The following is a 26992-nucleotide window of genomic DNA, read 5'->3' as shown; positions in this document are numbered from 1 at the left end:
CCTCCCCAGTACAGCATCTAGAGGGCGTATACAAACGGTAGATCTGAAAGTAGTCTGTAGTGTCCCCAAATGACCTGTGGTGGGCTTCCTGAAGCTGTCTCACACACATTTTTGTTTACTTCTCATATTAATCCAATTTTGTGTTTACTGCGAGACGTCTATTGCATTTCTATGAACCCCACCCGCTCCCACCCTCACCTTTAACGTCCACCCCGTCCCGTATCACAACATGTCTCGCCCTCATGTATGTTTGCTACAAAAGATGTTACACGTTATGAACACATCATGCAAAGTGGCAATTCTGTTTACAAAGATGGAGTAGTCGTGTGTTGTCGTTTTTTTTTTGTTTTTTTTTTAACTGTAGCGATTTTAGCTGCATTTGATTCACTCACTTTCAAAAATAAAGAAAACAACCTGAAGTCCCACCCATTTCCAAAGCCACCTCCCTTAACCCTTCAACAAAAACAGAACAATTAGCATTACAAACGATATTATATTAAACCATGATTTCTCACTTTTTCTTGTAATAACCCAAATCTCCAGAAAAAAAGTGGACAGTGGACAGTTGTAGTCTGAGTCCAGGTTTAAAACTGCGTCAGGAAAAGCCATTACAGCGAGGATCAGTTAGCATAAACCAGAGTGGCTGCTGCCTTTAAGAAAAAAATCTTTAAAAACATGTCCTCTGTCGGCGGCGGCAACAGTTGGTTTAAGAAGAATCCCTGATTGGCTGAAAGAAGTCAGGTGACCACCAGGTGAGGTAAGAAAAGTCCCACCTTTGACGATGGGGATGACAACATGGAGGTGTTTCCTCTAAACCCTAACGTGTGTGTATTTGTGTGTGTGTGTGTGTCTGTGTGTGAATATATATATATATATATATATTTATTTATATATATGTATGTGTGTGTATACATTTTCGATTACAAACTGACCACCCGCTCACATGCGTCCACACTCCAAGTGCGTGATGATTTTTGAGTCAATCTAAAACACTGCATCGCAAGTTCCTCTCTCCTCATGCAGCACAGACTGTTGCAGAAACACAGAACACCAGTGGCTAAAAAACACTGGTGGAAAAGATGAAACAAAAAAAAAATAATAAATCAGATAAAACTAAAAGAAAAACTGAAGTTTGCTGCCTTGAATGTCCTTGAACATCACATAGATCCTTGGGCGCGACATTTTTTTTTTCATTTCTTGTTTTTTTTAGTTCAATAATATTTCTTTCATCTATGCATTTACTTAGGAAAAACTAACAAAGATCTCAGTTGCTCTCTTATTACTATGTGTGTGCGTATCTTTTTTCCTTTTTTTTTTGTATTGACGTTTGCATTGGTTTTCTCCTCTTCTTAAATTGTCCACGTTGAGTTTTTCTTGGTTTGCGTAGATTCTTTCTCTTTCCTTATCATCCGTGTTTTGGGAAAAAGATCCAAACCCATTTCTATTCGTCATCGCCTCCCAGCCCTCCCACATTCATCCCCCGATTCCCCTCCCTCCTTCCTTGGCTCCTCCGGGTGTAAGGGAGGACGAGGGAGGGAAGGGGTCGCTTTCAGTCCCACGTGGCCCTTCATCTCTCTGCCTCCATCGCTACGCTAGCCTTCTGCTCGGCCCCTGCGTGCGGGTTCACTCCCGTGGGCCAGGCGGGGCAAGGCTGTGTCGGGGGCTGCCCCTGAGTCCAGAGTCCCTGTGGAGGTTGCGGCACATTAGGTACATTTGGTGAGACTCCCCAGCCGCCGACCTGGGGGGGTGGTGGCGAGGTGGCCATGGAGGCTGCCATGGGGCTGCCGCTGCTGCTGTTGAAGCTCTCGGACGCCTTCAGCCGGGAGAACATGGTCAGCGCGTCTGGGAAGTTTGGGGGCGTCGCTGGTGTGTTGGCTGGGGTGCACATCTGGACAAGAGGAGGAAAAGACAATGATTAATGTACGTCCTAATCAGGAAACCCTAGAAGACGGCCTCAGTGTTGACATTTCTAATGATGAACTGTGTCTACGCTCTGACTCTCCTGTTTCTATAGTGACGAGAGACAGAATTTGATGAAGACCCTGCAGGAGAAATGAAACCTGCAGATGTACACTGATCAGCCACAACATTATGACTAATATTGTGTAGGTCTCCTTTCTGCCTCCAGAGCAGTTGCGATTCATCAAAGAATGGACATGGGTCTTCTGAGGGAGTCCTGTGGTGTCTGGTAACAGACTGTTGTTAGTGGGGGGCCTTTGGGTCCTATGGGTTGAGGGGAGGGGCCTCTGTGGATCATCCCACAGATCCTTGATCAGTTTGGGATCTAGTGAATTTGGAGGTCAGGTCAACACCTTGTGCTGTTTTTCATGTTTTTTCAGTTGTTCCTAAAACTTTTTTTGTGTGTGTGTCTGCGTCAGGCTGCATCCTGCTGGGGACCATCAAGGAGTGTCATTGCTATGGGGTGGGGGTACCTGGTCTGGTCTAGGTGGGTGCTACATGTCTAAGTAACATCCACATGAATGCCAGGTCCAGACGTTTCCCAGAAGAACATTGTATCGTCACAAGATGGTCAATGTTATTTACTTCTCCTGTCAGTGGTTTTAATGTTGTGGCTGATCGGTGTACATTTTAACGTGACTGAGTTATTAGAAAACAACTGAATGTTGGACGTCAGAATAGCTCTGATCAGAAAGAAACAAACTCAGGATGTTAACTTTGGGTTCTGGATACACTCCTTTACCGTTCATTTGTTTGTGTTTCCTATTCCTTCATCTATGTGAGGAAACACATATACTGTATAAGACTGGTTTGGAAATGAATTAGTGGATCAACAGAAAATGTATGTAATGTATGTTATTTTAAACCAAAAAAAGAAAAAAAAAACATTCAAATATCTGCTGCTTTTAACTGTTTTCAAAAGCACTTTATAGCCTTTAAAATTAATTGAGGAAATAACCGTTTGGTCACTCTGTAATGACAAACAGTGGTTTACTGTCTACACAGTAAACTGCTACTCGTCTTGTGACCGCCCCACTTCTGTTTTGTTAAGACTACTATCGGTGAAGAAATTGCCTCGTTGTGTAAAACGGGTTTCTTCCACAGTGAGTCTACAGAGAGTTTTTTTCCCTCCTTCATCATAACTGAATGACACCGAATCCACTCCCATGCAGCTCTAGTGGAAAACATCTACAAGGGGCCAGCTACTGTCACAGAAAAGGAACGAACCTTCCTCCAGATATGTATATCAGTAAGGCGGTTTTCAAATAGTAGGTAAATATAGTATAGAGGCTGTTTTGTATAACTGAAGGGGGATTTAGGGGAATCCCAGCCACCCTCCTTGTTTCCTGCAGAGGACCCAGAAGACATTACAGCAGTCTATTTACATCCACTTCCTGTTTCATCTATAATGTGGAATCCTATCTGATGCAGGAGTTACATAAACTTCAGACAGCCGCTCACACATAAACACACACATAAAGTCTCCTTGATTTTATCCCCTGAGCTTTGACCCTCCTTTGAGCCAGCACTGTTATTGTTCTACTACCAGAGGAGTGGTTCTAGTGGCCACGCAGAGTACACACAACGCACACGTGTGCCAAAAACAACGCCGGAGAACTTGCCACCTTGTAGACGACAACCGCCTAACAACATGTTTGCCTGCCACGGCTTCTCGCAGGCTGCTCTGTGACCTGCTTCCTCCTGTGCGTCCCCCGTCTGTTAGTGACCCGGAAAACAACAACCTACTGTATTCCACAGGGAAGCAGAGGTGGAGCCATGTTTAGCCAAGAGGCTTGCCATCTAAAAATAAGAGAGGGCAGGGTAGGCAAGCCCCTAAATCCCCTGGCCTCAACAATGTAAGAAAACAGCCTGGCGCTGATTCAATGATTGTGATTATATAAGATGAAATATACTTAACATACAAATATAATGGAAAAATATGAGCCTGCACCCACATTAAAGAAACTTTAATAAGCATCTTTTGTGTCATTTTTCTGCTCTAACATACAGGTTGTTACTTGTTACTTCAAATTTCCTAACTGCAACATGTCCAAATAACATTTCCCAGGGTTTGACATGTAACTGCTAGGCTGTTTGTTTTGAGGTGAATTTTCCAGTAATTTCCAGTCACAGGCTCAATGAATCACGTATGAGGAGTAGCAGCTGCTCTCACACAAGGAGACTGGACGCTGAAGGGGGGGGGGGGCTGGAAAACAACATTCCCCTTGCTGACAACCAGAACTCACGCAGACCAGTGGTATCTAATCTTCCCTCGGCTCCATCACCCAGGATGTGCAGACTGTGACACACAGTGTTAGTGCACAGGCAGCCTTCAGAAACAAAAACAACAGTGGCAGGAACACCATTCCTCCCTCGGGGCTGTAATCAAAGTACTGTGCCCCCTAAAACTGCTGCGGCTTGCAGGTTAGTACAGTCTGGGGGCCCGGGCTCGGCCGGGCCAGAACGAGCCAGAGGTTCTCAGAGAGGCACGCCGTTATGAAAGGTGAGCGTGTCCACTGTGCACTCTGACAGGAAACGCTGGCTCATGTCTCTGAGGCCGCTTCCTGTGGTAAAAAGACACCCTTGGAAAGCTGAAATGACCTCTATGATCCTTCCTGTTCTTCAGCGGTGGATTTCTTGAGCCCTCGTGATGAGTTTGTGAGCTTGTGTGGAAAACAATAGAAGCGGCCTTCTGCTTCTTGCCTGCAGCTAAGGAATGGAAAAGGAGGACGGAAATGCTCACACACAACCTTTGTGCTCGTACGCTGAGACCTTTGCGTATGACTTGCTCATCCCTAAACCCCTCCACAGATAAGCAGGTATGAATACACACCTGCAGTCAGCAAAACAACTGTACCCGTTTCTCTTTATGCCATAGTGTTAAACTCGACACCAAAACATAAAAGAGAGGGAGTGTGGTGACGAAACCTCACACTCCTGCAGTCATGAAACAGCACGACACACCTTTGTGTTCCTGCGCAGAAGACCTTGGGCAGAGTCAGGCGAGACGGTATCGACCCACAAGGACGAGGGAAAAAGGCAACCGCTGCCGTCTCTGCCAGGATGTCTGAGCCTGGATCTGAGGGCTTATCGGACACCTTCACACTGATAAAAGCTTCAGCAGACCTCTCACTACCACTAATTTACAGAAGAACCCGAACCTGGATCCCACCTCCACTCCCTAACAAATGAGACACAACTACAGAAAATACACACACTCACTGCCAGTTCATTAAGTACAATAGAGAAAACAAATGCATTCTAATATAACAGCCCTGCACCACATCTTAGCTTCAAGAATACTATGATAATCGGCATTTGTTTAAAATAACAGAGCGCTGTTGATTCAACTGTGTTTTCATTCTAGTTAGCGGGCTACTCGAAATAACAGAAACACTTCGGTGTTTATTTTCAACCCACAAACTACATCCTCCACAATGAGTATACAGTTGAATTATCATTTTGCAGGACTGTTTTTTATTACTACTCAGTAGTGTACTTAATGATATGGCAGGTGAGGTGTTACATCAATCACACCCATTGTTTTTAGGTGTAGTTTTATTGTTTCTATATGTATTCTCCACAACTTAAGAGGACATGACCCTAGAGAGCTGCTGCTTCAGAGAAAACGACTCCAGAGGTAAAGACTCTCACATCCTACAGAGAGATTAAAAGCGTCGTTCTGGTGCAGCATTCTGAGAAAGCAGGTTACTGTGTTTTTTTTTCCTCCCTCTTTGTGTGTATTAAGCAGCCTAGTAGCAGATTAACTCTCGCTGCATTGACGCAAGGACTGAAAAAACACTGCAAGAGCTGCTGAGGCCGGTGTGTACAGACCAGGGTCCAAATACAGTTGACTCTCGGACAGCTGACGAGCACACGGGGAGCAACAAAAACGGTTAATATTTCATTTGAGGAAAAAACCCTTGACTGTGTGCACGGTGGGAACAACAAATTATTGGAACTTCGTGGAAAGCCGCGAGGTCAGGAGAGGTAAACTTGCTTCCACATTGTGTCGTTACTGTGACACAGTGAATTGTGAGACTTCTGGTCTCTTAGCCAACACAATGAGTGGGAATTTGAGAAGAGTCAGCTGAGTTAACCCAAACAAACCTCCATCTGAGAGCTTCAATGGCTGGTCACCAAGCCGGCAGGATCATTCAGCTACAGAAAAGGTTGGCAAATTTTTAAAGAAGGGAAGGGAAATACAACATGACTGTAAACAGCACAGAAAATCTCTAAAGTCTGTTTAAAAAAAAAAAAAGCCGATGTTTACAAGTAGATGTTACTATTGAATTAAGGCGAGGACTGTGTGTAAGTGCACGTAGAAGCATATACAAGAGAAAGAGTGCTACAGCACAGAGGTCTGGCCATTTGTTGAAGATACACAGATGGAGAGACAGGAGAATAACAGACAGCGAGAAGCAGTTTGTGTTCAAAACACAGCCAACAGAGAGGAGTTGCCATGGGGACGGTTGTTATGAGGAAGCAGCGCAGCTCTGCTGTTGACGGGACGGGGCTGAGGCAGGACTTGTTCTGCGGTCACAGCGGCCCCGGCCCCGTCCATCCTCTCTTCAGGTCTGTTTGCCGAGCCCAGCGTGAGGAGCGCATGGCTGACCCGCGGCGGCCGCTCTGAGCATGCCTGGCCTGAGCCTGGCTCCATAAACCTCCAACACTCCTCCGTTTGTGTACACACAGCACAAGTGTGTGCGTGTTTGTCCACCAACACAGATGAGCCGAAGTTATTTTCAGTCTAACCAAAGACATTCCTCAGAAATATCAAGTGTGTGCACGTGCCAGGCGGGCAGGCTGAAAAGAGAAGCATTATATCCTCTTGTAAAGTCGTGCAGAGGATCCAGTTACGTCTCGTGACCCCAACCGGCCTCAGTGTAACGTTTACATCAGCGCTCGCATCCCACACCTCACACATATTCTTTGTCAGTCTCGCAGGACTTTTTCTTCCAGCTGTCAGAATCATTTTAACCCAAATTTTACAGTGAATGTAATGTGATCTTCTACGTTTCCATTAATTTAGTTGAGCAAATATACAGACTTACTCACTGATCAAAAAATGTCATATTCAAGTTATTACAAATAAAATTGTATTGAAGCACTTAAAGTGTATCTGACAATAAAGATAAACTGACAAAACTGTACATAGATGTAAACTCTGCTCTGCAGTGAACATCAGAATGAGCGCCGTCTTCTCTGTCCTCTTCCTGTCTCTCTGTCTCCCTTCTGTCTGTGACTTGTTGTGTAAAGTTCACACATTGTACGTCAGCTCTTGCAATGAACGGCGCCGAGCGATCTGAGATCTGTGAGACACGTGAATCACAGTGAAACATGAGGGCTGACGTCTCAGTCCTCCCTCACAGCTCACCTTCTTACTACAGTTACATTTTCTGACTCCATTAGAACATTTGGGAAGACAACATGGACCGACATGTCCAAAGAACTGGACAGATATAAATGCACAAACTAGCAATACTTAACCGTAGACATGAGCACATGCTCATCTGACAAGTAAAGACAACTGCGCTGTAACAACAGGTTTCCAAACCTGTTTCCAACATCAGTAGTAGGCTTATAATTTCTGCAATAATGACATAATTATAATAATAATGCTGACATCGAGCAGTGGGTATAGCCAGCAGGCATGCACACACAAGTTTATTTAACCATTTTACTAAGTCTGTCTGTTCATCCTGAAGTTTTAGTAATTCATAGTTTAATTCTACTACCTGTCACCATGTTTCCAAATGAATTTTGCATTAGAAACTTTTCTTGTACATCTCCAAAACCCTATTTCATCCTTCCAGAAAGATAGGGACTCATGAATTCATACAACCGTAGGACCTCGCACAGCTCCTCAACTCTGGGAAACGGTCTTTTCTGGTTGATGTAAAACACATCACAGGCGGTGTGAGAATGCTGCCACAGACAACAGGTTTAAAACTGGTATATTTGAAATACAGAGAGACTTTCATCAGGGTTTTGTGAACCTAACTGACAAGAATGTAAAAGACATTCATTATATGTAAAAATCTAAAGTTATAGCTTCAATTCAAGCGTTCCACCAAAGTTGCTGAACAGCCTGCGAGTATGAAGTATGAATGGAGTATGAATGGGCCGTTTAGCAGTGTAAAACCACAGCGTTGAAATAGAACAAGCTGTCAACTTTTTTTTTTTTTTTTTTTAAATATTGTTGCGGCTGAAAAAGGGTAGTGAGATATACATAAGTGTTGCTGCTTGTGCCAGAATCAGGTCTGGACTATAGGTTCACACATGCTTGGAGGAGTTTATATTCATAGTGAAACATTCATTCCTTTTTTTGTTTTGTTTGTTTGAGCTTGTGAGAAAATAACATTTAAACCTGGCAACGAGGCAGATCACTGTGAAACACGCCGCAGCAGCTCGTGAGTCCTATCAGCGCAATCTGAACAACCGATGTACCCTGATTAAGCAATGCTCGATGGGAAAAAAATCGAGGCTATTAATCTCTGATATGAAGTGCTCAGAATTTCAAGATTAACTACATGATATGAAATGACTCCTCAACAAATCAAATTACTGGCGAACAGGAAAGGGAGCATGTTTAGTTAAGGTTACATGAACTGGAATTGGAAGCGTTGACTACAACACGATTCCCAAATTTGTAACCTCAACAGATGTTGGTTGACCAAAACTATGTCCAATAAACAAACTGATTGTGAGTCCGTTTTATTACTGGCATTCAAGCAGGGCTTACTTGTAAAGCCCAAAGGAAAACAGATGCAATAAGATAATATTTTCCATTTATGTAGAAAAGGGTATACTGCAGACGTGAGCAAGAGAAAGCCTAATCATAGGAGGAGGAGGAGCTTCTGACAAAGCTGAAACAAAATGGAAAGGGAAGCTAGAATAAAGCAGAAAGTGCTGAATAGGCCGCTGCTGCATTAACAGTACATGATTCTGCCTGCCTGTTAAATGTTTAAATAGGGAGTGTTCTTCTGGTGTGTATGCAGCCTGGCACCGCTTTTTGTTTTGAAGCTGCACCTCTATAGTTTGGAAATTCCCTGTAACCAAATCTGCATTACCTTTAAGTGATTTTAACCCACCATTGATTATTTTACTTTAAATAAACCTGCGGATTCACGGTTTAGACATTAGATCTGATTATTTGGCTTCATCTGTGTTGTGGTTTCCCAACACACAAACAAAATAGCTGCTAGATGAATATGCTGACAACTTGGCAATACTTCCACAAATGCTGCAGATACTTTCAGAGATATCCCCTGTTGCACCTTCAGGTACCGACTGCTCAGAGGGGAAAACACCAAACAACAAGACTTCCATCTATCTGCTTGCCAACATCCTCTCAACGCTGTGCAGGGGAAACTGCCGTTCCTTTACACGTGTATTGAGTTGGTGTCAGCACATCAACGCAATCGTCCTAAACCAGACAGGTGACTCGTTGTGTCTGTGTTTTATGATCTAATCTCATCACCCACACAGAGACGGCAGTGTTGTTTTTATGGGAGTGGCTGGAGGTCAGGACTGGATGTTTCTTTCCTAAACTAAATAAAGGAAGCTGACAGGTGCTGCTGAATGTTTCAAGTGACCATCAGCTCCCCTCCTCATCCATGACCCCTCACCCAGCTTCAAGCAGCTGAGTCCCAGAGAACGTCTGTGTGCAAGTTTATATTATATATATACACACACACACGGCACCGGCTGGATTTTGCTCAAGAGGAACTCAGTTGATTATTAGCGAGGCTAGGCTCTGTTTTCATAGGTGTTGTGTCACTGTGGAATACAGGAAGTGGAATGAGAAAAAAAAAAAAGGTGCAGTGACAGAAAGCATACTGACAGAGGAAGAAAAGAGAGCACTCATAGACTGAAGAGAACTGGGAGTGTGTTGAGTATGTGTTCACAGTGAACAGCTCCCAACAATGGGTAGGTGTTCAGTGGCCCACTCGTATCTAGAAAAAGGAGTTCGGTCTGTCGACTGGTAACAGGCTGGCAAAAGAAACTACAAGGGCAAAGGTCATCGAAGGAGAACGAAACAAGATTACACTCCAGCTTGCCAAAGGATATCTTTCTTAAGGCTATGTATGCACAAATATACAACTTAAGATAAATCCGTTTCCAGTTTCACTATGAATCACTGGACACTATCACACATTAAATATGTGTGATAGCGTTGATAACGCAAATCAAAATTCCTCTATTGCCGTTGGAAAAGGCAACTTTATTGGTGTGATCCGTTTGAGACGGCAGCATACAGAAGCCTGACTGAGACAACCGAGTCAAATGTCCAAATAAATACTCAGTGGTTAGTTAAAGGACATGGATCAGTTGAAAAATCTAAAATGCTCACAGTAATATCATTACACCCTAAAGGTAACACACAAAATTATTGTTACGAATTACAGCATCGATAGAGATTTCCTAAATCAATTCGATTCCGGTTCATAAAGGTCCCAATTTGATTTTGATTCATTAAGAGATATTACAGTAAAAACTGTTTTTCTCAGCTATATAAACTAATTTGTATTAGTATTGGAGATTTGTGGTATTTTAACAACTTTTTACTTCTAGTTGCCACATCTTGCATAATGGCTTTTTGTCCAGCTCTTCTCTATTGTCATACTAACCCTCGCACATCAAGTCTCATGAGATTAGTCATGCAAAGACGGTCTCGCAAGAGCACAGCCAGATTTCTAACCAGAGGATACAGGATATGCCATATACTCAAGAAAAATAAATAAAATAAAAAATAATCCAATGATTTAAGGAATCGATATTGGATATTTGAATTGGGAAAACAGATTTTTTTAAACCTGGACCTATACAAAAAGCATTTGCGGATTAAGGGTTAGTGTCAGAGAAGGGGATCTAACAGTGACTGGTGAGAAGTCAAAAGGTTATGAATGTGAGTCAGGGAAGCAGGAAAGGGATGGACGTGGCTAGGAAGGGTGACAGCAGATGAATAGTACCATCGAGTCTCAGCAAATAATCAGCTGACCCGAGGCTGACTGTAGCGCTGCGGCTAACCTGGGAAAACAGGCCAGGGACAGCGGGGCGACATTGCCATTACGTCGCTTGTGTTTCCTCGGTCACACGCCTAACCCCTGTGTGTGCCTGCAAGTGTACTCTGTGACTCCAAGAATCAGTGTGAAACCCAATCTAACTACACCACCCATAAACACATCTGGTGCTCACAGCCATCCCACATGGATTCTCATTCACCGAGTCCCTTGAGCCAAAGTTCCTGTGTGTGTGTGTCTGCGCACACGCCTCTGTGTGTGTGTGTGTGTGTGGTTTGGATTCTGGGAAGCTGTGCTCCAGGAAACATGCAGGGCAACATGCTTGAACATGCAGAGCTAGGCCAAGCCTCTTCAGATGTGGCTAACTGCTTGGCATGGCTGTACACACACACACACACACACACACACACACACACACAGATATGCAGGCACAGATGCATGCACACCCATTAACAACATTAACAGATCTAGGCATGATCATCTGTGCAATCTGAGACACTTTGCTGCATGCTCACCCATGGGATTATAGTGCACACCCTTGTGAAATCACAAACATTGGGAGAAAAACTGGATTTCACCTAATTCTGCCCCTAATAAACTTGTCTGCAGCAGGACAGAGGACACCTTGTTCCAGCAGTGGCCGAGACACAAAGCAGCTCTGTGTTAACTCAGTTATTGTATCTTCTACCCAAATACCTGGCATTGCCGTGCTATCAGCCTCGTTCATCCTAAGTACTAGCCAAACACTCTCCCTCTCTTGCCTTCATTGATTCCTCGCTGGCATTTACGAAACAATCCAAGTATCCTTTGTTTTATTAGTCAGGCTCTCTCAATCTCTTGCAGCGTGATGATGAACGGGTAAAGGTTGAAACATCAGCTAGAGAGACGTAAGAGCAGACAGTCGTCCATGTTGTCACACCGTGATTTATGAAGGTAATTATACCTCCGCTCTTCTGCATGAGCGCACCACACACTTCTCACAGAGGACATCTTGCATGAATGAGAAAAGTTAGGATTTCTAAAAATCCCTTTCGAAAGCCACACCCGGACACCGAAACCAAGTGTTTGTAGTTACGAAAAACACACACACACACACACACACACTAAAGCCCCTCCTTTCTCCTGTTGGGTGTTCATATTGCCAGGAAACAGTCTTTAAACAACCTCAGACTCACTTTTATCACTGCCCAGCAGCAGCGCTCGATACTATTCTTCTACATCACTGCACCCAGCCCGTCAGAGTTGAACGTTGCCCTTCATAAAAGCCTAGTTTCATTCACCTTATGAGTGACTGCTTGTAACCCACTGCAATAAAACGGTGGTAAATCAAATCACTTAACTGTTTGTTTTTGACAGCAATGCTGAATATAGGCCAAGAGGAGTTCAGTTGTCACAATGATTATGGTTTAATTACTTCTTATAGTCAGATAACAAGGTAAAATATAACTAACTTAAGTAATCAGAAAGGGAGAAGGTCAGATCCACAGAGCCCCATCAAAGTTCTTTACGGTGTAAGTGATGTATTTGTTTTACGTGCACCACAAAACCACATCTAAGGGAGAGCAAAAAAAGCCATAAAATAAGCAAGTCAGATCATTTGCTTATTTTATTCACAAGGGAAAAAGGAGCGTTTCTCGAGATTTTCTTTTTTCTCTTTTGAACTCCGACCGACTGAAGACAGCATGCTATTCAACGCCACGGCCCTGACTTCACCGCTGCCACATGAGGGTCTCGCTAGATTTTCTTTAGCAGCCATAACACAGACAGAAAGAAACTGCACACATGTTAAACAGGCTTTGTGGCTTAGAAAGTCTGCTCCCCAGCTTAGTCACATGACGGAGTCACATGTTCCAAGACAGCGATGGAAGTCGTCCAGCTGGGCTACTTCCCTGTCGGTGGTCACATGAGGATTCATTCACTTTATTATAGCTGTATGTGTCCCACATGTAGAGATATTACTCATGGAAACGGTGATACTGGAGTGAACATGCAGTGAAACATCAGCGTTTTTCCCTCTGAATTCATACAGACACACAGTGGACCCCTTGAGGACAGGCAATTGTTACAGTGTCTAGCTAAAAAAAACTGACTATATATATAAACAAAATAATTATTCACCACAGAAGTCATGCGTTCCAAGTGTGAGTGTACGTGTAGATGTGTTGTTCTGGGGTAGCCAACGGCTTTGAGAATGATGCGAAAGCAGATGACATGGCTGTTAAATCCTTTTACAGAGAAACATAAGCGGCAAATTCTAAAGCCCGATGTTTCCTCAAAAAGAACAGCATCACGGAGGGAGAGACGAGGAGTCGGAAGTACAAACTGTAGAAGGGGGCTATGGTGCTCTGTTGGTAGTTACACTGGCCACCTTTTGCCGTGAAAGGGTCCATTTTGGATCGGTGCGAGCGTCCTGTAGGAATGCGTTGCGGTTGCTGTGTTTGTACGGGCAGGGTGTGTGTGTGTGTGTGTGGAGGAGAAAACTGGGAGTAGGCGAGGAGGATTGCCACAAAACACAGAGCAGGTTGGCCTATGATTAGAGCTTCTGCGTCCATCGTGGTGCACAGATGTAAGCTTCGATCGCTTTATTAAAAAAAAAAAAACGCGGAGATAAATGGGAAATCTTGTCGAGATGAAATGAAACACACATGGTGTATATAATGACTGAATAAACAAACATACATTATATACATGTCTGGGCAGAAACTACCTCTTTTATGTCATGAGCCAAAACACAGGCACACCCTCAAGATTGTTAGGAGTGTTGGTAAAATTATAATAAGAGCTTTAACTAAATCCTCCGGTCTTACACAATGACGCACTGGTGAGTGGACCTACTAACGCGGCTATCTGATAGTCGATACACGCTATTCACCCCTGACATAAAAATGATTCATTACCACAGGATGGATGAGCAAAAGGAGGCAACACATCCCAGAAACTGCTGACCTAATGACTGCCACAAATCCCCACCTGCCAATCTTTGTTCAGATATAAAAAGTATTACACAAAAGCACTTCCGAACCCAAGATTATTTCCCTTCTACGATGTCAAATTTAGATAGGAAAGTGATTTGCAAAACCGCATTCAGGCTCACACATTGTCCCCGGGCCGCAAAAACAATAGCACAAACCGGCTCAATGAAAAGTATCCATAAACTAACTGACCTACGTGACGTCCTAATAAGCCATGCTGCCAAGTATTGCACATCTACAGGCTATCTGATGGGGCCATTTGGTTGGTCTAAGGCTTACAGCCAAAATACCAATTTCAAGGATGAGTTCATTTTGTGTTGTAACACAAAATATTGATGCAACAGCAGCATTTACAGAACAGAAATACAGCCTCGTGTCTAAACCCGAAGAGAGACAGCATGAGAGAGAAGGAGAGAGAGAGGGGGAGTTAAGAGTGAGAGTGAGAGCAAAGTGGATTAGATCTGTATACCAACGAACATTGTGGCCCGATAAGCTGCATGAAGGCTGGACACGCTGCCCGACTGTAGTACTGTTGTGACTCGCACAAAAACACCCACATCCGCAAAATACAAATGTACGCATCTAAAATATGCACGCAGAAACACACACACACACGTGGTGGTATATGCAAAAAAGGGAACGTGAACTCGTGATTGTGCAAGATCACGTCTATAACAAAAACACCGCAAACACACGTAGGGGCTCGGCATTCTGACTTTCATTATCCATTCTCTGCAGCAAGCTCAGCGTTATTTGGCAGGCTGCACAGCACGGGACAGCTCCTGGCAAACGGTTTACTCTCTAAATTAAAGTGAGAAGCCTCATGAGCTGAAAGGAGGCAAGAGATGCTCTTATTTACTGATCACATAAGCAAGGGCTGCTTTGCTTTTTTATTTCCCCGTGATACAAATTCTTCAGCTCAGTGTGCAGCAGTCATATGATGACCGGCGATACTGAACTTACTCTGAGGATATAAATGTGCACATCCGCACACACAAAGCAATAAAAAAATCTAATCCTTTTATCCCAATTGCTTGCTCTCCCTCTCCTCTAGAAATACACGGCTAAAATGTTTAGCAGTTCGATGACCGTCTCCACCGGGCCAAACGGCGAGCCAAGACACACACATAATCGAAGCGCAAGCTTTGGGACAGAGCTAAAATAAACGATCAACAATTCCGTCCAAAATCCCTTCACATCCACGTCAGGCTCTTCCAGCGGGCAGCTGTTGCTGGACGCTGCCATGCGATGCAGCTGCAAACAAAGGCTTGTGTGCTGCCAAAGAGGGCTGCCGCTGAAAGCCCAAATGCTGCTAGTGTTTCATAACGTTCAACCCCTGTGCCTGTGTGTGCAGAGTGCCCTTCCAGTTTACTCTGATTTGTCTCCCTCATAAGTCCCCAGTGTGCGTGTTGAGTCAGGGGCAGCAACAACCCAATCGGGGAGGGGGGGGGACAGCCAGTTACCCAAGGCAAATGCAGCAGTACGAGGGTCTGTTTGTGAGAGGCAGCTGTCCTCTTCCTGGAAAGAGACTTTTTTTTTCTTCTCAGAAACTGAGGGGCCCTTCCTTCCGTCATGCTCCTCAGTTGATACAATGAAAAATGAGGAATGTCATATATATACAAATCATTCTCATCTCCTTCTGTTTGTCCCATTTACACACACACAGTCTCTCTCTCTCTCTGTGTCTCAGTGTAGCTGCTCCTGCTGCATGCCTGCCAGTGTGTTTATTTCTGGAAGCTCACAACATGGCCGACATGTGCTTTGTTATTGTTAGTACAACATCATCTCTCTCGGTCTATAGGGGCTGTTCATCGGTCCCCCATCCCACACAAAACAAAACCACAGCCCAAAACAAAAAACATCAGATTTGACATAACCTTAGAAACAGAAAAATGAACGAGTGTAAAAAAAAAAAAAAAAATGTGTATTATCACCACTCCTTTTTCTCCTCGCACTCACCATTTGATGATGATGGCCATATGGAATATTTGTTTCTTGAAAAAAGGCACTGAGGGCAGTCTAAAATGAAACACAGAAAATAAATGCCGTTATTTAAAGTGTCGAAATGTGCGTTTTATACATGTATATACAGCTAACGTGGGGGATTATCTGTGTCGATGCATGCTGTATAAAACATAAACAATAGCTACAACAAGGCTCGCTGAGAAGAAAAAAAATAAAGTGCTAGCTTGCTCTATAATCGCTTCACCGCAGACTAAACAATAACGCATCAACCCACTCCTTTGTAGGCTAGTCGATACAACACGGCGGTCATCTTTATTGCGTAATAGCACTCTGGCCTCGCCTGTACTCTGCTGTCATGTGTGGGATTATAGTATTTAATCCAGAGTCAAGTCTAATTGGATATGCTAGCTGTGTACACTTCGACCTACAGCGTTGCTATGGCCACTCTGACTAAAAGCACAGATGTATGTACTTCATAATAAAACAAAAGTTGTGTTTAAAAGTGGACACCGAAAACGGACACGGCTACGACTAACGCTGTGTTTCGTCCGGAATTACAGTGTCTTTAAAAAAAAAATAGTCAAGACATAAACACTAGCCGCGTTGCGACTCCGTATCGTTTTCCCTTTTCTCCCCCCGTGTACCTCAAACTGCCAATGTGCCGCTTGCAAAAGCTGCTTCGCCTGGTCTGCCGCACAACCCGCCGTCAGGACGAACTGGTTAATCATGACTTGATGTTTGAGTTCATCCATTTTCGACGAAAGCCCGTGTCCTACTCGCGGCGGCTGGCTCTGAAGCAGACTTTCGACCGTTTTTCCTCTCTTTCTTCACTCTAGTTGTATTCCGTTTTTTCCTCTGCCTCAGTCGTCCACCATTACAGCCGGTTGAGCAAACACAAATATTTACTGTAGGAGCGGTAGTGGAAGGGACGGCGGCGTGATTGACAGAGAGACGCGGCCAATCAAGGAGGAGCGACGCCGGTGGGACTTGTATGCTGCTGGCGAAGGGTCTGGGATCGGCGCGTGTTTAACCGCGTGGTGCGGATTAATTTCAACGCCTAGACACGTGTAAAACAAAAAAATCTAGTCATGGCGAGTGTATTTTAAAATATGGTCCACTCGGGAGCTTTGAAAACACCGCAAATCACGTTAAATCCTCGCCGGAGTAATCGCAGGAAGGGTTTGTTTTGGACTACAAATCCCGTGAGCACGCGCTTTGTTTGTAAAGCTCTGGAAGGCAGACTTTTTGTGAATGACGGCAGCTCTCGTCCAATTCTCATGCGCGCTGTGTCACTATCTTGCCAAATATGGTAAACAAATCCACCATCGCCAATTACATCGCTCGGAGTTAAATTAGGGACAGCCGACAGCCGCGGGCGAACGCAGCGTCGTGTCTGCTCCGGATAGTTCTCACTAAACTACCTCACCATGCTGCGGCTTATCTGCACACATCAGTGCGGCCTGCGGCGGTACTACAACGCGTCCCCATCCCCTCCTTTGTCGAAACAATAACGGAGTGTCTGTTCTTACTGATGCGTTGTGGGGAAAATTCCCTCCCTGCTTGCCCAAGGACACTAAAAATAAAAAAAGGATGTGGTGTGACACCTCATGTTCTAACAAAGATCATGTTGCGTTCAATTGCTAAAAAGAAAGAAGAAGCAGGTTGAATGCGTTTGCGGCACCACTAAATCAATGAATAAGGAATATAATGCTATAAAGTTACAGTGAGCTTAAAAATTATCCTCGCCTCTAAAGCCAACAACGTCTTTTTTATTTTCAGTACTCATTCTGCATAGTCGATTATGGTAAGAAAAAGGCAACATGCATTTAGAGCAGCAGTTTTAGTGCAGGCTGTGTATAAAATGAGCCGCTAAGAATTGTGGGTAAGTGTAAACTGTAAACACTCTTTGATTAGTGGTCTGTAGATGTTTGACGAGTCTGGGTTAAAGGAAGGAAACAGAGACACCTGCTGGTGAAACGAAGCACCACACAAAATAAAACTGGGGCGTAAAGTTAAGGTTATTGACGTCCATGGTAATGAGACAATGTTTTTTTTTTGTTTTTTTTTTTACTTTCCACAATTATGCTTGGAGGTTTCTCAGTACCTGTCATGTAATCTAATCTGATGTGCTACTACTGCTTAACAATATTCAATTCTGTCTTTATGGCTAAGTACTTATCCATAGTCAGTGTATTGTCCACAGCAGGTGGTGGTCAGCATGCCCTCTGCTTAGAGGAGCACAAATACCAGCTTGGAAGCCAAGCAATGTGGACTGGGTCAGCACAAAAACATGTTTCAGTCACCTAAAACAATGAGGCCCGCCTAACAAATGAAGTCATTATGCAGGAAATGAAGTCACCATGCAGTATTAATCCTGTATTTGAAGCCACCAGACTCCATTTGAAAAAAAAAAATGTATTTTTACCTCATAGGAGTTTCCGGTCTACCGCTTCCTTGCTCAGTTAGTTTGTTTGTTTTGTAACTGCTCTTTGTGTTAACATGTTAGTTAAGATCCAAATGAATGTGTTAACATGCATTCATTCTACTTCAAATAAACCAGACTTCCTTTAAGGCATGTGCACGAACATACTGTCATGTGTGTTAATCAAACAAAATATGTATCTTAATCTTGTAATTCACTCAGAAACACTAAAACATTACTTCAATGTTATTTTCAGGCGGGACAACATTTAACCAAGATTTACCCTCACAGAATAAAACAAAGGTATAAACATTTTTTCAACTAGCTATATTTCAAGGGAGTATACAGGAAATCCATTATCTGTACCAATTAATTTGATGGTCATGTCTTTTATGTCCAAGTATCTTGTGTTGATGCTACAAGAGAGAGGACACAAAATACTTATGGGAGTCACAAGGAGCAAAATACAGTGACTTTCTAATATGTGAGGAGTTTTCTAAAGTAAAAGGTTAACCGTACTATTAAAAACAAACACACAGCGGGGTACCAGCCTTCCCCTGCACCTCTCTCAGCCCATTAGACGCACTGTAACCATACTGTATGTGTGCTTAGGTTCGGCTGAAGGACAGTGGGAAGCCTGGCAACAATAAGAACAGCTGCACAAACATTTGCCTGTCTTGCCATCGAGCCCTTTGTCAAGAACCTAAATAAACCTTGCATTTTAAAAACCATGCCTTCTTGACGGGACACAGCAGCTGGTCTGACAAGTATCCAGGTTCTTGAGGTGTTGGGGGGCATAGATTTAGCTGCTCGTTCATCCGTCTGTGCCTCAGAGGGAAAGCCAAACCTTAACCTGTTTAGATGTATTGACCAAAGCTGTTTGGGGAGATGGCAGACTCCACATTCTGTATTAAATAACTCTTAGGATGTAGGATGCAGAGACATCATTAAAGCATGAGGACCACAGATTCTCTAAAATTAATTCAGTTGCCATAGATTAATCAGGAGGGAATTAAAATGATTAGACTGACAGTAAAAAACAATAAAAAAGAATAACATAAGTCATGACTCAGGGTCTATATAAAGCGACATGAGCCACATTTCCTCTTCCAAAGTACCTTGAACTTTTAGTCCCATTAACTAACACACATACAACTCTGGGCTGTTTGTGTCAGAAGACCCGTAAAGATTAAACAAATTAGTCATGTGATGTATGAAAAAGCATACCTGTTTTTTCGCGTGTTGTATTTGCACGCAACTTTATATAACAGCCTGTTCCACTCCAGTCTAGGAGGTGGCCATAAAACAGATGCAGAAGACTATTTATACACCTATGACAAAGAAAAGGACAGGAAGCGTGGAGCAGATGCAGAATGCTAGACTTAAACTAAAGAGGCAGGTTTTATGAGCAATTGCAGAAGTTCACTGTGAGATGAAATGCTGCAAACAAACAAAAAAAAAAGACTAGTCAGACATCTTTAACACTGCGAGCCCCGCCCGCAGAGTTCCTGTGCATTTGAAAAGTCCTGTGCGGGGACTTTATGAAACTGAATTAGACCCTGGCCCCTGTGGTTGAACCTCTAAGTTCCTAGTTTGTGGGGAAAGTTCCCGCAGTGGAAACACAGCTACAATGAGCATGCAAGTGGACGAGTGTTGCAGCCCTGCACTCCTTCTTCAGCAAGAAAATAGAGCAAAGTTCTCCATAAACCACCATGCCAAGGTTCCTTGATGAGCGGTGCCTTATGTAGACAAATTGAATTCTTCACAAGAGTGGTATGGCCTTTTCAGGTGTTTCTCAACAGGAAGTTAACTGTGCATGTTTTATGCATGTATGACCTCAAGTGACTCCATGCTGCATTTCCAACCTGCAGATGAGTGCCATGTTCAGGTTTGGCCCTCTGATGTAACTGCACTGCACGTATCATCCACTAGGTGGCAGTGCTTCCCGAGGTTTCCCAGTGCTCGGCTGCAAACTCTAAAAAATAATATCGGCTTGAACTTGTGTATAATATTATTGAGCAATGTGTATGTCAAAACTACACGCAACTCGCTCTTGTGTGGCATGTAAACACGTGAACTGACTATTTTCCTGCACGACTGGCAGAACTCAATCACCCAAATATTGAATGATAAAATGATCGACCTGCAGTGGTTTTAATTGACCTTGTAGTTGTCAAAAGTTCAGTCCAGTGGCGTTTTAAACTAAGAGAAACAGTAACAGGAACAACTTCTTGTCACTGTTTAGCATGACAGGTCATAGTGTGTTTATATACCAAGTATTTGAATTTCTAATTACTGGTGTTTCTTTTAATTTGCTGACCCCCTGTGCCATTACATTAAACCTTGCATAAAAATACCTTCAGTGTATTGCAGGCAACAGATGAGCAAATAACTTATAAACATATCTGCCTTTCCATAGCTTACTCTCTGACCCAAATGCCAGACTCTTCTGAGCTGAATAGACAATAGGCAGAATGCCCTAACCCCAAATAAATCATTCAATTACAGGTGGTGTGCAGAGCACGATTTTAAAAAAAGAAAAGAAAAAAGTTTCACTTAGCATTCCCCTTTTCACGTTTGGAAACAGATCTCTATCATCTTTGGTAAAGAGGAATGTTAAATACAGGCTTATCGGTCAAAGTGGGCTGCTTTTCTTCGCAGGTGGAAACTACGAGCGGGACCTGTGGCGCGTCTTTTTCAGCGCCAGCGGGGGTGCTGCGACGCGCGCCGCAGAGGTCACATTTCAAGACAAAAGACGGGAGAAACTGGCTGTTCTTATTGCACCTTTTCGTGTCCTTATCATTCTTTATGAGCGAGCGAGAGAGAGAGAGGGAGAGAGAGAGAAAGAGTGTGTGTGTGTGTGTGTGTGTGTGGGGGGGGGGGGGGGGGGGGGGGGTTAGAGAAACCTGGAAAAGATATATCTAAAGCCAGCCAATCAGAAATCTCCCCAGGCGTTTAAAGGGAATGGTGGGCAGTCCCTCGGGCTTTATGAGCGACTTATTTTACAACCTCTGCGCAATCGCTTACGTCTTGACCTCCTACATAGAATCTACCCTTTGGATGGATGAGCAACAGCCTGGTTCGCCTGAGTCGTGATGGATCTGTCCTAAGCGCCGCTTTCTTCCTGCTTCCTTCGTACGAACTGCTGCTGGATGCTCCTCGCCCTCCCCCCGCTGCACTTGTTGCGCAGAGACTTGATGCGCCGCTGAGCCCTTGGAGAGGAGAGGCAGGGACGGACTGCAACAGGTGCACACTGAGCATCTCCTCCGGCCGGGCTGCATCGGAGGTAGGGAAATTACGCACCATTTAGCATTCTGTCGTGTCGATATATTGATCGTTCTGGATGTTTTGACCAAAGATGCTCCGTCGTTGGTGATTTTTTTTTTTTTAACACCTGTGTGTCAGAGGTTGTTTAGGTTCATTTACTTAACTGTGCTTTTATTTTTATTTTACTTTTTTCTTTCACCTGCAGAGAACACTGAACTTTAAATGCCAGTTTAAAGACCCTTCAACCGTCTCCAGCCTTTACGCACACAGACATTATGCCCGTCTTAACGAGCCCCGACATTGCCAATAAGTTTAAGGAGAAATGGCTTGCGGTGTACCCGGAGGATCAGGTCACTGGGTCTGACTCTGCCCCCCTCGACGACAGCCTCACCAGCCTCCACTGGCTCCAGAATTTCTCTATCGTCAGCGCGGACCCGGAGCGACCCAACGGCGCTGGACCCGGGTGCCCGTCTTCCCAGCAGCACCTCTTCCTCAAACGCCTCGGCTTCCCCAGCGCCGGCACCGACTCCCCGTCCAGTCCTCCGGCCGCAGACACAGCTGCCACCGGGATGCCTCTGTACCTCGGGAGCCCTGTCACCTCAGGCAGCGACTCCACCGCGGCCCCTCGGTTCACCAGTTGCTCGCACCCCACACCCGGTTACCCGCAGATCCCAATCCAGGCTTGCCCGCCCGTGGAGGTCGACTACAAAACCAACCCTAAAGTCAAACCGCCTTATTCCTACGCCTCTCTCATCTGCATGGCCATGCAGGCCAGCAAACAGCCAAAAGTGACTCTTTCCACCATCTATAACTGGATAACGGAGAATTTCTGCTACTACAGACACGCGGAGCCCAGCTGGCAGGTAACCGAGACCAGATAACTCTCCTTCTATTATTTATGAGTCTGTTAAATGGCGAGGTGAGCGATTGACTCCAGTGTCCCCATCACACGCCATCATCTTTAAAACACAGGACATCAGCCAAGGCCTTTCTTTTATCAGTGTGTGCAAACAGACATCACAGATGTTCAATAAGATATTGGAGCATTTGAAAACCTCCAAAGGCCCTTTCTCTCTTGCTAGGATTAGTGTCTCATTACTGCCTTTGATGATTTCCATGACAAGTGTTTTTAATCCAAGAGTATCAGAAATTTCCATCCTCCTGGAGAGTGCTCATACAGGGCTTTTTGTCTGAGGGGAATGGAGATGGGGTGGAGAAAGCACTCTAATGTGTGTGTGTGTGTACATGTGTGTTAATGAGGGCTCCTGAGAGAGATGGCAGCTAAGCACAGCTGATCATGTTTGAAATGCACAGAGCTGCCTGTTACTCGAAAGCCTCATTAGGTACATTTGCTCTCAACAAACAACAACAATGCCCCTCCTGTCTCCCTTTTAAAGTGGCATTCTTTATTTTTTTTTTTTTTTGCATGACTAACTTAAACTCACTCAAGACGAATGGGTCCATGTTAAATCTTTTTCTTTTTTTCTGTTGTCTTTGTCACAGAACTCGATTCGTCACAACCTGTCCCTCAACAAGTGTTTCAAGAAGGTCCCCAGACAGAAGGACGAGCCAGGCAAGGGAGGCTTCTGGCAGATTGATCCCCAGTACGCCGACATGTTTGTCAATGGCATCTTCAAACGCAGGAGGATGTCGGCTAACCACTACAGCAACAGCAGTGGCACGCACAGACAGAGCAAACTGGTTCAGGGTTATCACAGCACCCAAAATGGCTGCCCCTACCAGGGAGGCAAACGGAAGCACATGCCCTCCAAACACAGCAAGGGGATGAGAGCGACGGAGTCTCCTCTCTTAGCCACAGAGGCCAACAAGGTCGACATCCTCAGGGGGGACTTTGACTTGGCGTCCGTGTTCGATGATGTTCTCAGCGGGAACTGTAGCACCTTTGAGGATTTGGACATCAACACGGCGCTGAGCTCCCTTGGCTGTGAGATGGAGGTTTCCATGCAGGGGAGGCAGCACTCAGCTGGGATGGCGAGGTGGTGTGGAGGAGGGGACATTATGGGTCAAAGCCAGCACATCAACCACCATCAATCGTACGGCTACGTGGACCTAAGCGCTGCATCCGTGGAGTGCGCAGTCAACATGGGGGAGCTCCACGTGGCCCACCAGCACCAGCACCCACAGCAGCAGCAGCTGGATCAAGATCAGCTGCTCCAGGGCCACCCGCAGCTGCAGCATTTCGACGAGCCCTCCACGCTCTTCCCGGAGCAGCTGGAAGCGGCAATGCTTCAGCCGTGGGAGGAGATTAAAGAGGAGGCGCAGGCCATCCCTCTGACTCTGGATCAAGGCTTCGGCCTGTCCGATGCCTTTTTCACAGAGATGCAGCAATGGGAAAGAGTGGAGAGCTATCTGTGACCTCAGACCCCCGAGCCACACTGACTTACCGGGACACCTCTGATTGCTTGTCCTTCCCTGTATTATCTGAAAGGATAACAGTGGTGGCAGTTAGATCTACAGCCCAGTCGCATCTGCATTCCCTCCAATCATTCTGCAGTGCACATAACATCTATAATTTATTTTTTATTTTTCATATCACATCTACCCACGCAGAGCCTGCTAACATAGATGTTTTCATTAAAGACGATGCTCTGACTATAAAGTTTGGTGGCCGACAAAGTTATGGATTATTTCCTGGCATAGACTTGCATTTTATTCCGGTGGGTGTCAGATGCGGCGCTGATATTAAAACATTTACATCAATAAAATGACAACAGAACGGAGAGATGTTTATGTACCAAATTAAAGTTTCATACGGACTTATCTCACTCTGTAGAATCAAAGGCAGAAAAGGACTTTATTCAAAAGGAAAAACGAAGAAGAGGTGACTGCGTGCACAAAACAGGTCCAACACTTCAAGTTGGACTTTCAGGAGCTCAAATGCGATGACGTTGGTAACGGAGAACAAGTGGACCGACCTGCAGCTGCTTGTCGCTGCGGCTTGTTCGATCAACTGATCGACAGTGACGGAAGGAAAGTGAGGACAACCGCGCTGCATCAAAGCACTCTTCACAAACTAGCACTGTCGCCATAAGACTGAGAAGACGTACAGGATTCTATTGTGCTACATTAGCATTAACTTTTTTACTAACTCGCAGTGAAATCAGCCATTCAACCGAAACGTCGATGTCGTGTGTCGATGAACTATATCAGAGCAAAATGGAGACGAAAGAACTTAAAAGAGATTAGAAATCATTCACTTATGACACTGTTATATAGTCGATTTAATATATATTCATTAAAGTATATAGCATGAAGCTAGGCAAGATCATTTGCCATTCGTTACGTATTGCAAAGCAAAAAGAGGAACAGGCGGCAGAGCGCGGAAACTGAGTCACAGAAATCGAACATTATGCACTTTGATAGGCAGCAGTTATAGGAAAGCAGGACAGCTTTTGTTCAGGAGTTTTATTTTTTACGGTATTAAAATGATTAAAGTTTACTGACCATAATGAAACCGATGCATATATGCTGTAATTGTAACTGGCCTCTTTTAGAAGAATGAACTGCAATAAGTCAAACTGGCAGAAGATTGTTTGCTTACATATACAATTTTACTTTCCAAATATATACAGTGGGATTTTTTTTTTTACATATATATAATATTGCGCCAAATTTGTGGATAAAGAATATGCAGTTCATTGGTGTTTGTATGTTGGTTAATCACCCTTTCTACCCCGGTGGTCCCTTGAGTGGGACCACACCGTATCTGTTTTGACGGTCACAGAGAGTGGCTCATTCAATCAAGAGGCTCCAAAGTACTGCTACGGTTATAATGGTTTGCTCATTTCTGTCATTTCATCAGATTTGAAGAACAGGTTCAATAACATCGGTGTCTCTGACTCACTCTCATAAGGCTGTTATTTAATCTATAATTTACAGCTGTGAGTAGGTGGAAGTAAAAAAAAATTAGCTGTTTTTCAAATCTCATTTCGGCCTGGTGATGGAGACGCGGACACTTATTGTGTTTTCAAGCGCCTCTTATCCAGTGATGTCAGCCTCGTTCTTTCTGGCTTTTTGAGACTGAATTTTTAGGAATGATTTTTTCAGATGAAAATAACCTGGGTCTTAAGGGTCTCACAAGAATGAAGAAGTGGTTCTGTTTTCTGTCACAAGGTGATGGATTTTCTTTTGTCCTGATTGATTACTTCTGTGTATGTCTTTTTTTTTATATATATTTTGTACTGCTTGTTTGCATTAATCTGATCAGAAATTTGAGAGGCAAGGTTGGGGGCAGATCCACATATTCAACTCTTAAATGCCAGACTTTCTTATTGTATCATAGTGATTATTGTTGGTTGACATGAACTCTTTAATCTTACCATAATATTCTAATTTGTACCTTTTTTTAAAAGCTGTTTGGAAATGCAATCATGCCTCGATGCAATAAATGGTGTCAATTAAAGAAAAAAAACTGTGACAGATGCATGAATCCTTGCCTTGAATTATCGGAGATTAAAACACCTAGACACTATGGAGTGTAGCGTGGTGCTGTGGTGGAGACTGTTGTTTGAGTTAGATGTTCTGTGTGTGCAATCAAGAGATAAAAGGTCTATCATGGTTTATCATTAATCAGCCCTGACAGGCCTGGACATGCCTGATGTTTAAAACATGGACTATATAATAGAATAAACACCTGCACAGTATGAGACAACAGCCTGCCGTTAGAGGGGATTTTTCAATTGAACCCATGTTAGACGAGCATGTTTTCAGCGATGACTATTGTTTGACACAGTATTCATAAAAAAATGAACTCATCTTAATCAGTATTCACACTGAGTGAGAAGAGAATGAATAAAACATTGAAAAGATTGCAAGAATAAACATAAAAGCAAGATAACAGCAGCTCGGTGAGGTACAGTGGTACTTTGCGCTAAAGGCTAACATGCTAAGTTTCTCACGGTGACAACTCTAGCATGCTGATAAAACAAATATGTTTAATGCGTTAGCATGCTACCAATGATTATCAAAACATTTGCTTGATACAACACTCAGGCAGTATATACAGAAACAGTAAGGAATCTACACTAATGTTTGTGGCCTGTCCTAACAACGTACACCACTGGTGCTTGAGCTAAATGCTAACATTAGCCTATTCACAGTGACAGTCTAACAGGTTTAGCAGGTAAGCTATTGTGTTTGCCTTGTTCACCACCCAGTTTAAGATGTTAACATTTGACAAGGTTATTGGAATGTCATCCTTTTTGCACGTATTTGGGTTACAACCAAAGTACTGGACCAACTGAAACACTGGCCTCATACTGATGAGGTTAAACATCGGTGAATCACCAAACTTACTGGAAGTGATCCTGCTGAAAACATGAACGTGCCGAATGTCATGGCAATTTATTCAGTAGTTTTCC

General features: G+C 43.9%; 2 protein-coding genes across 2 annotated transcripts; one reads left to right on the top strand and one right to left on the bottom strand.

The window, feature by feature from the left end:
* Window positions 1-201: 201 nt before the first annotated feature.
* On the bottom strand, window positions 202-16803 carry ubald1a (UBA-like domain containing 1a). Its single transcript, XM_084568260.1, has 3 exons — window positions 16567-16803; window positions 15917-15976; window positions 202-1888 (listed from the first exon to the last, which is right to left on the bottom strand). Exons 1-3 carry the CDS (start codon window positions 16672-16674, stop codon window positions 1568-1570), a joined length of 489 nt encoding a protein of 162 aa, XP_084424386.1. The 5' UTR covers window positions 16675-16803; the 3' UTR covers window positions 202-1567.
* A 5083-nt stretch (window positions 16804-21886) lies between these two features.
* Window positions 21887-24118, top strand: foxj1b (forkhead box J1b; the record flags this gene model as incomplete). Its single annotated transcript, XM_084567624.1, has 2 exons — window positions 21887-22474; window positions 23115-24118. 2 exons carry the CDS (start codon window positions 21887-21889, stop codon window positions 23985-23987), a joined length of 1461 nt encoding a protein of 486 aa, XP_084423750.1. The 3' UTR covers window positions 23988-24118.
* Window positions 24119-26992: the final 2874 nt, after the last annotated feature.

The sequence above is a fragment of the Chelon labrosus genome (genome assembly GCF_963514085.1).
Source record: "Chelon labrosus genome assembly, chromosome: 19".
Classification (NCBI taxonomy): domain Eukaryota; kingdom Metazoa; phylum Chordata; class Actinopteri; order Mugiliformes; family Mugilidae; genus Chelon; species Chelon labrosus.
Note: the sequence above shows the minus strand (reverse complement) of the source record. Positions and strands in the feature narration are given on the sequence as shown.

Excerpts from the sequence above, each read along its gene's own strand:
- ubald1a (XM_084568260.1), bottom strand. The coding sequence starts at position 16,674 with ATGGATGAACTCAAACATCAAGTCATGATTAACCAGTTCGTCCTGACG. Across the intron at positions 15,977-16,566 it reads CGGCACATTGGCAGTTTGAG|ACTGCCCTCAGTGCCTTTTT; the intron begins GTACACGGGGGG and ends GTTTCATTTTAG. Across the intron at positions 1,889-15,916 it reads ATGGCCATCATCATCAAATG|ATGTGCACCCCAGCCAACAC; the intron begins GTGAGTGCGAGG and ends CCTCTTGTCCAG.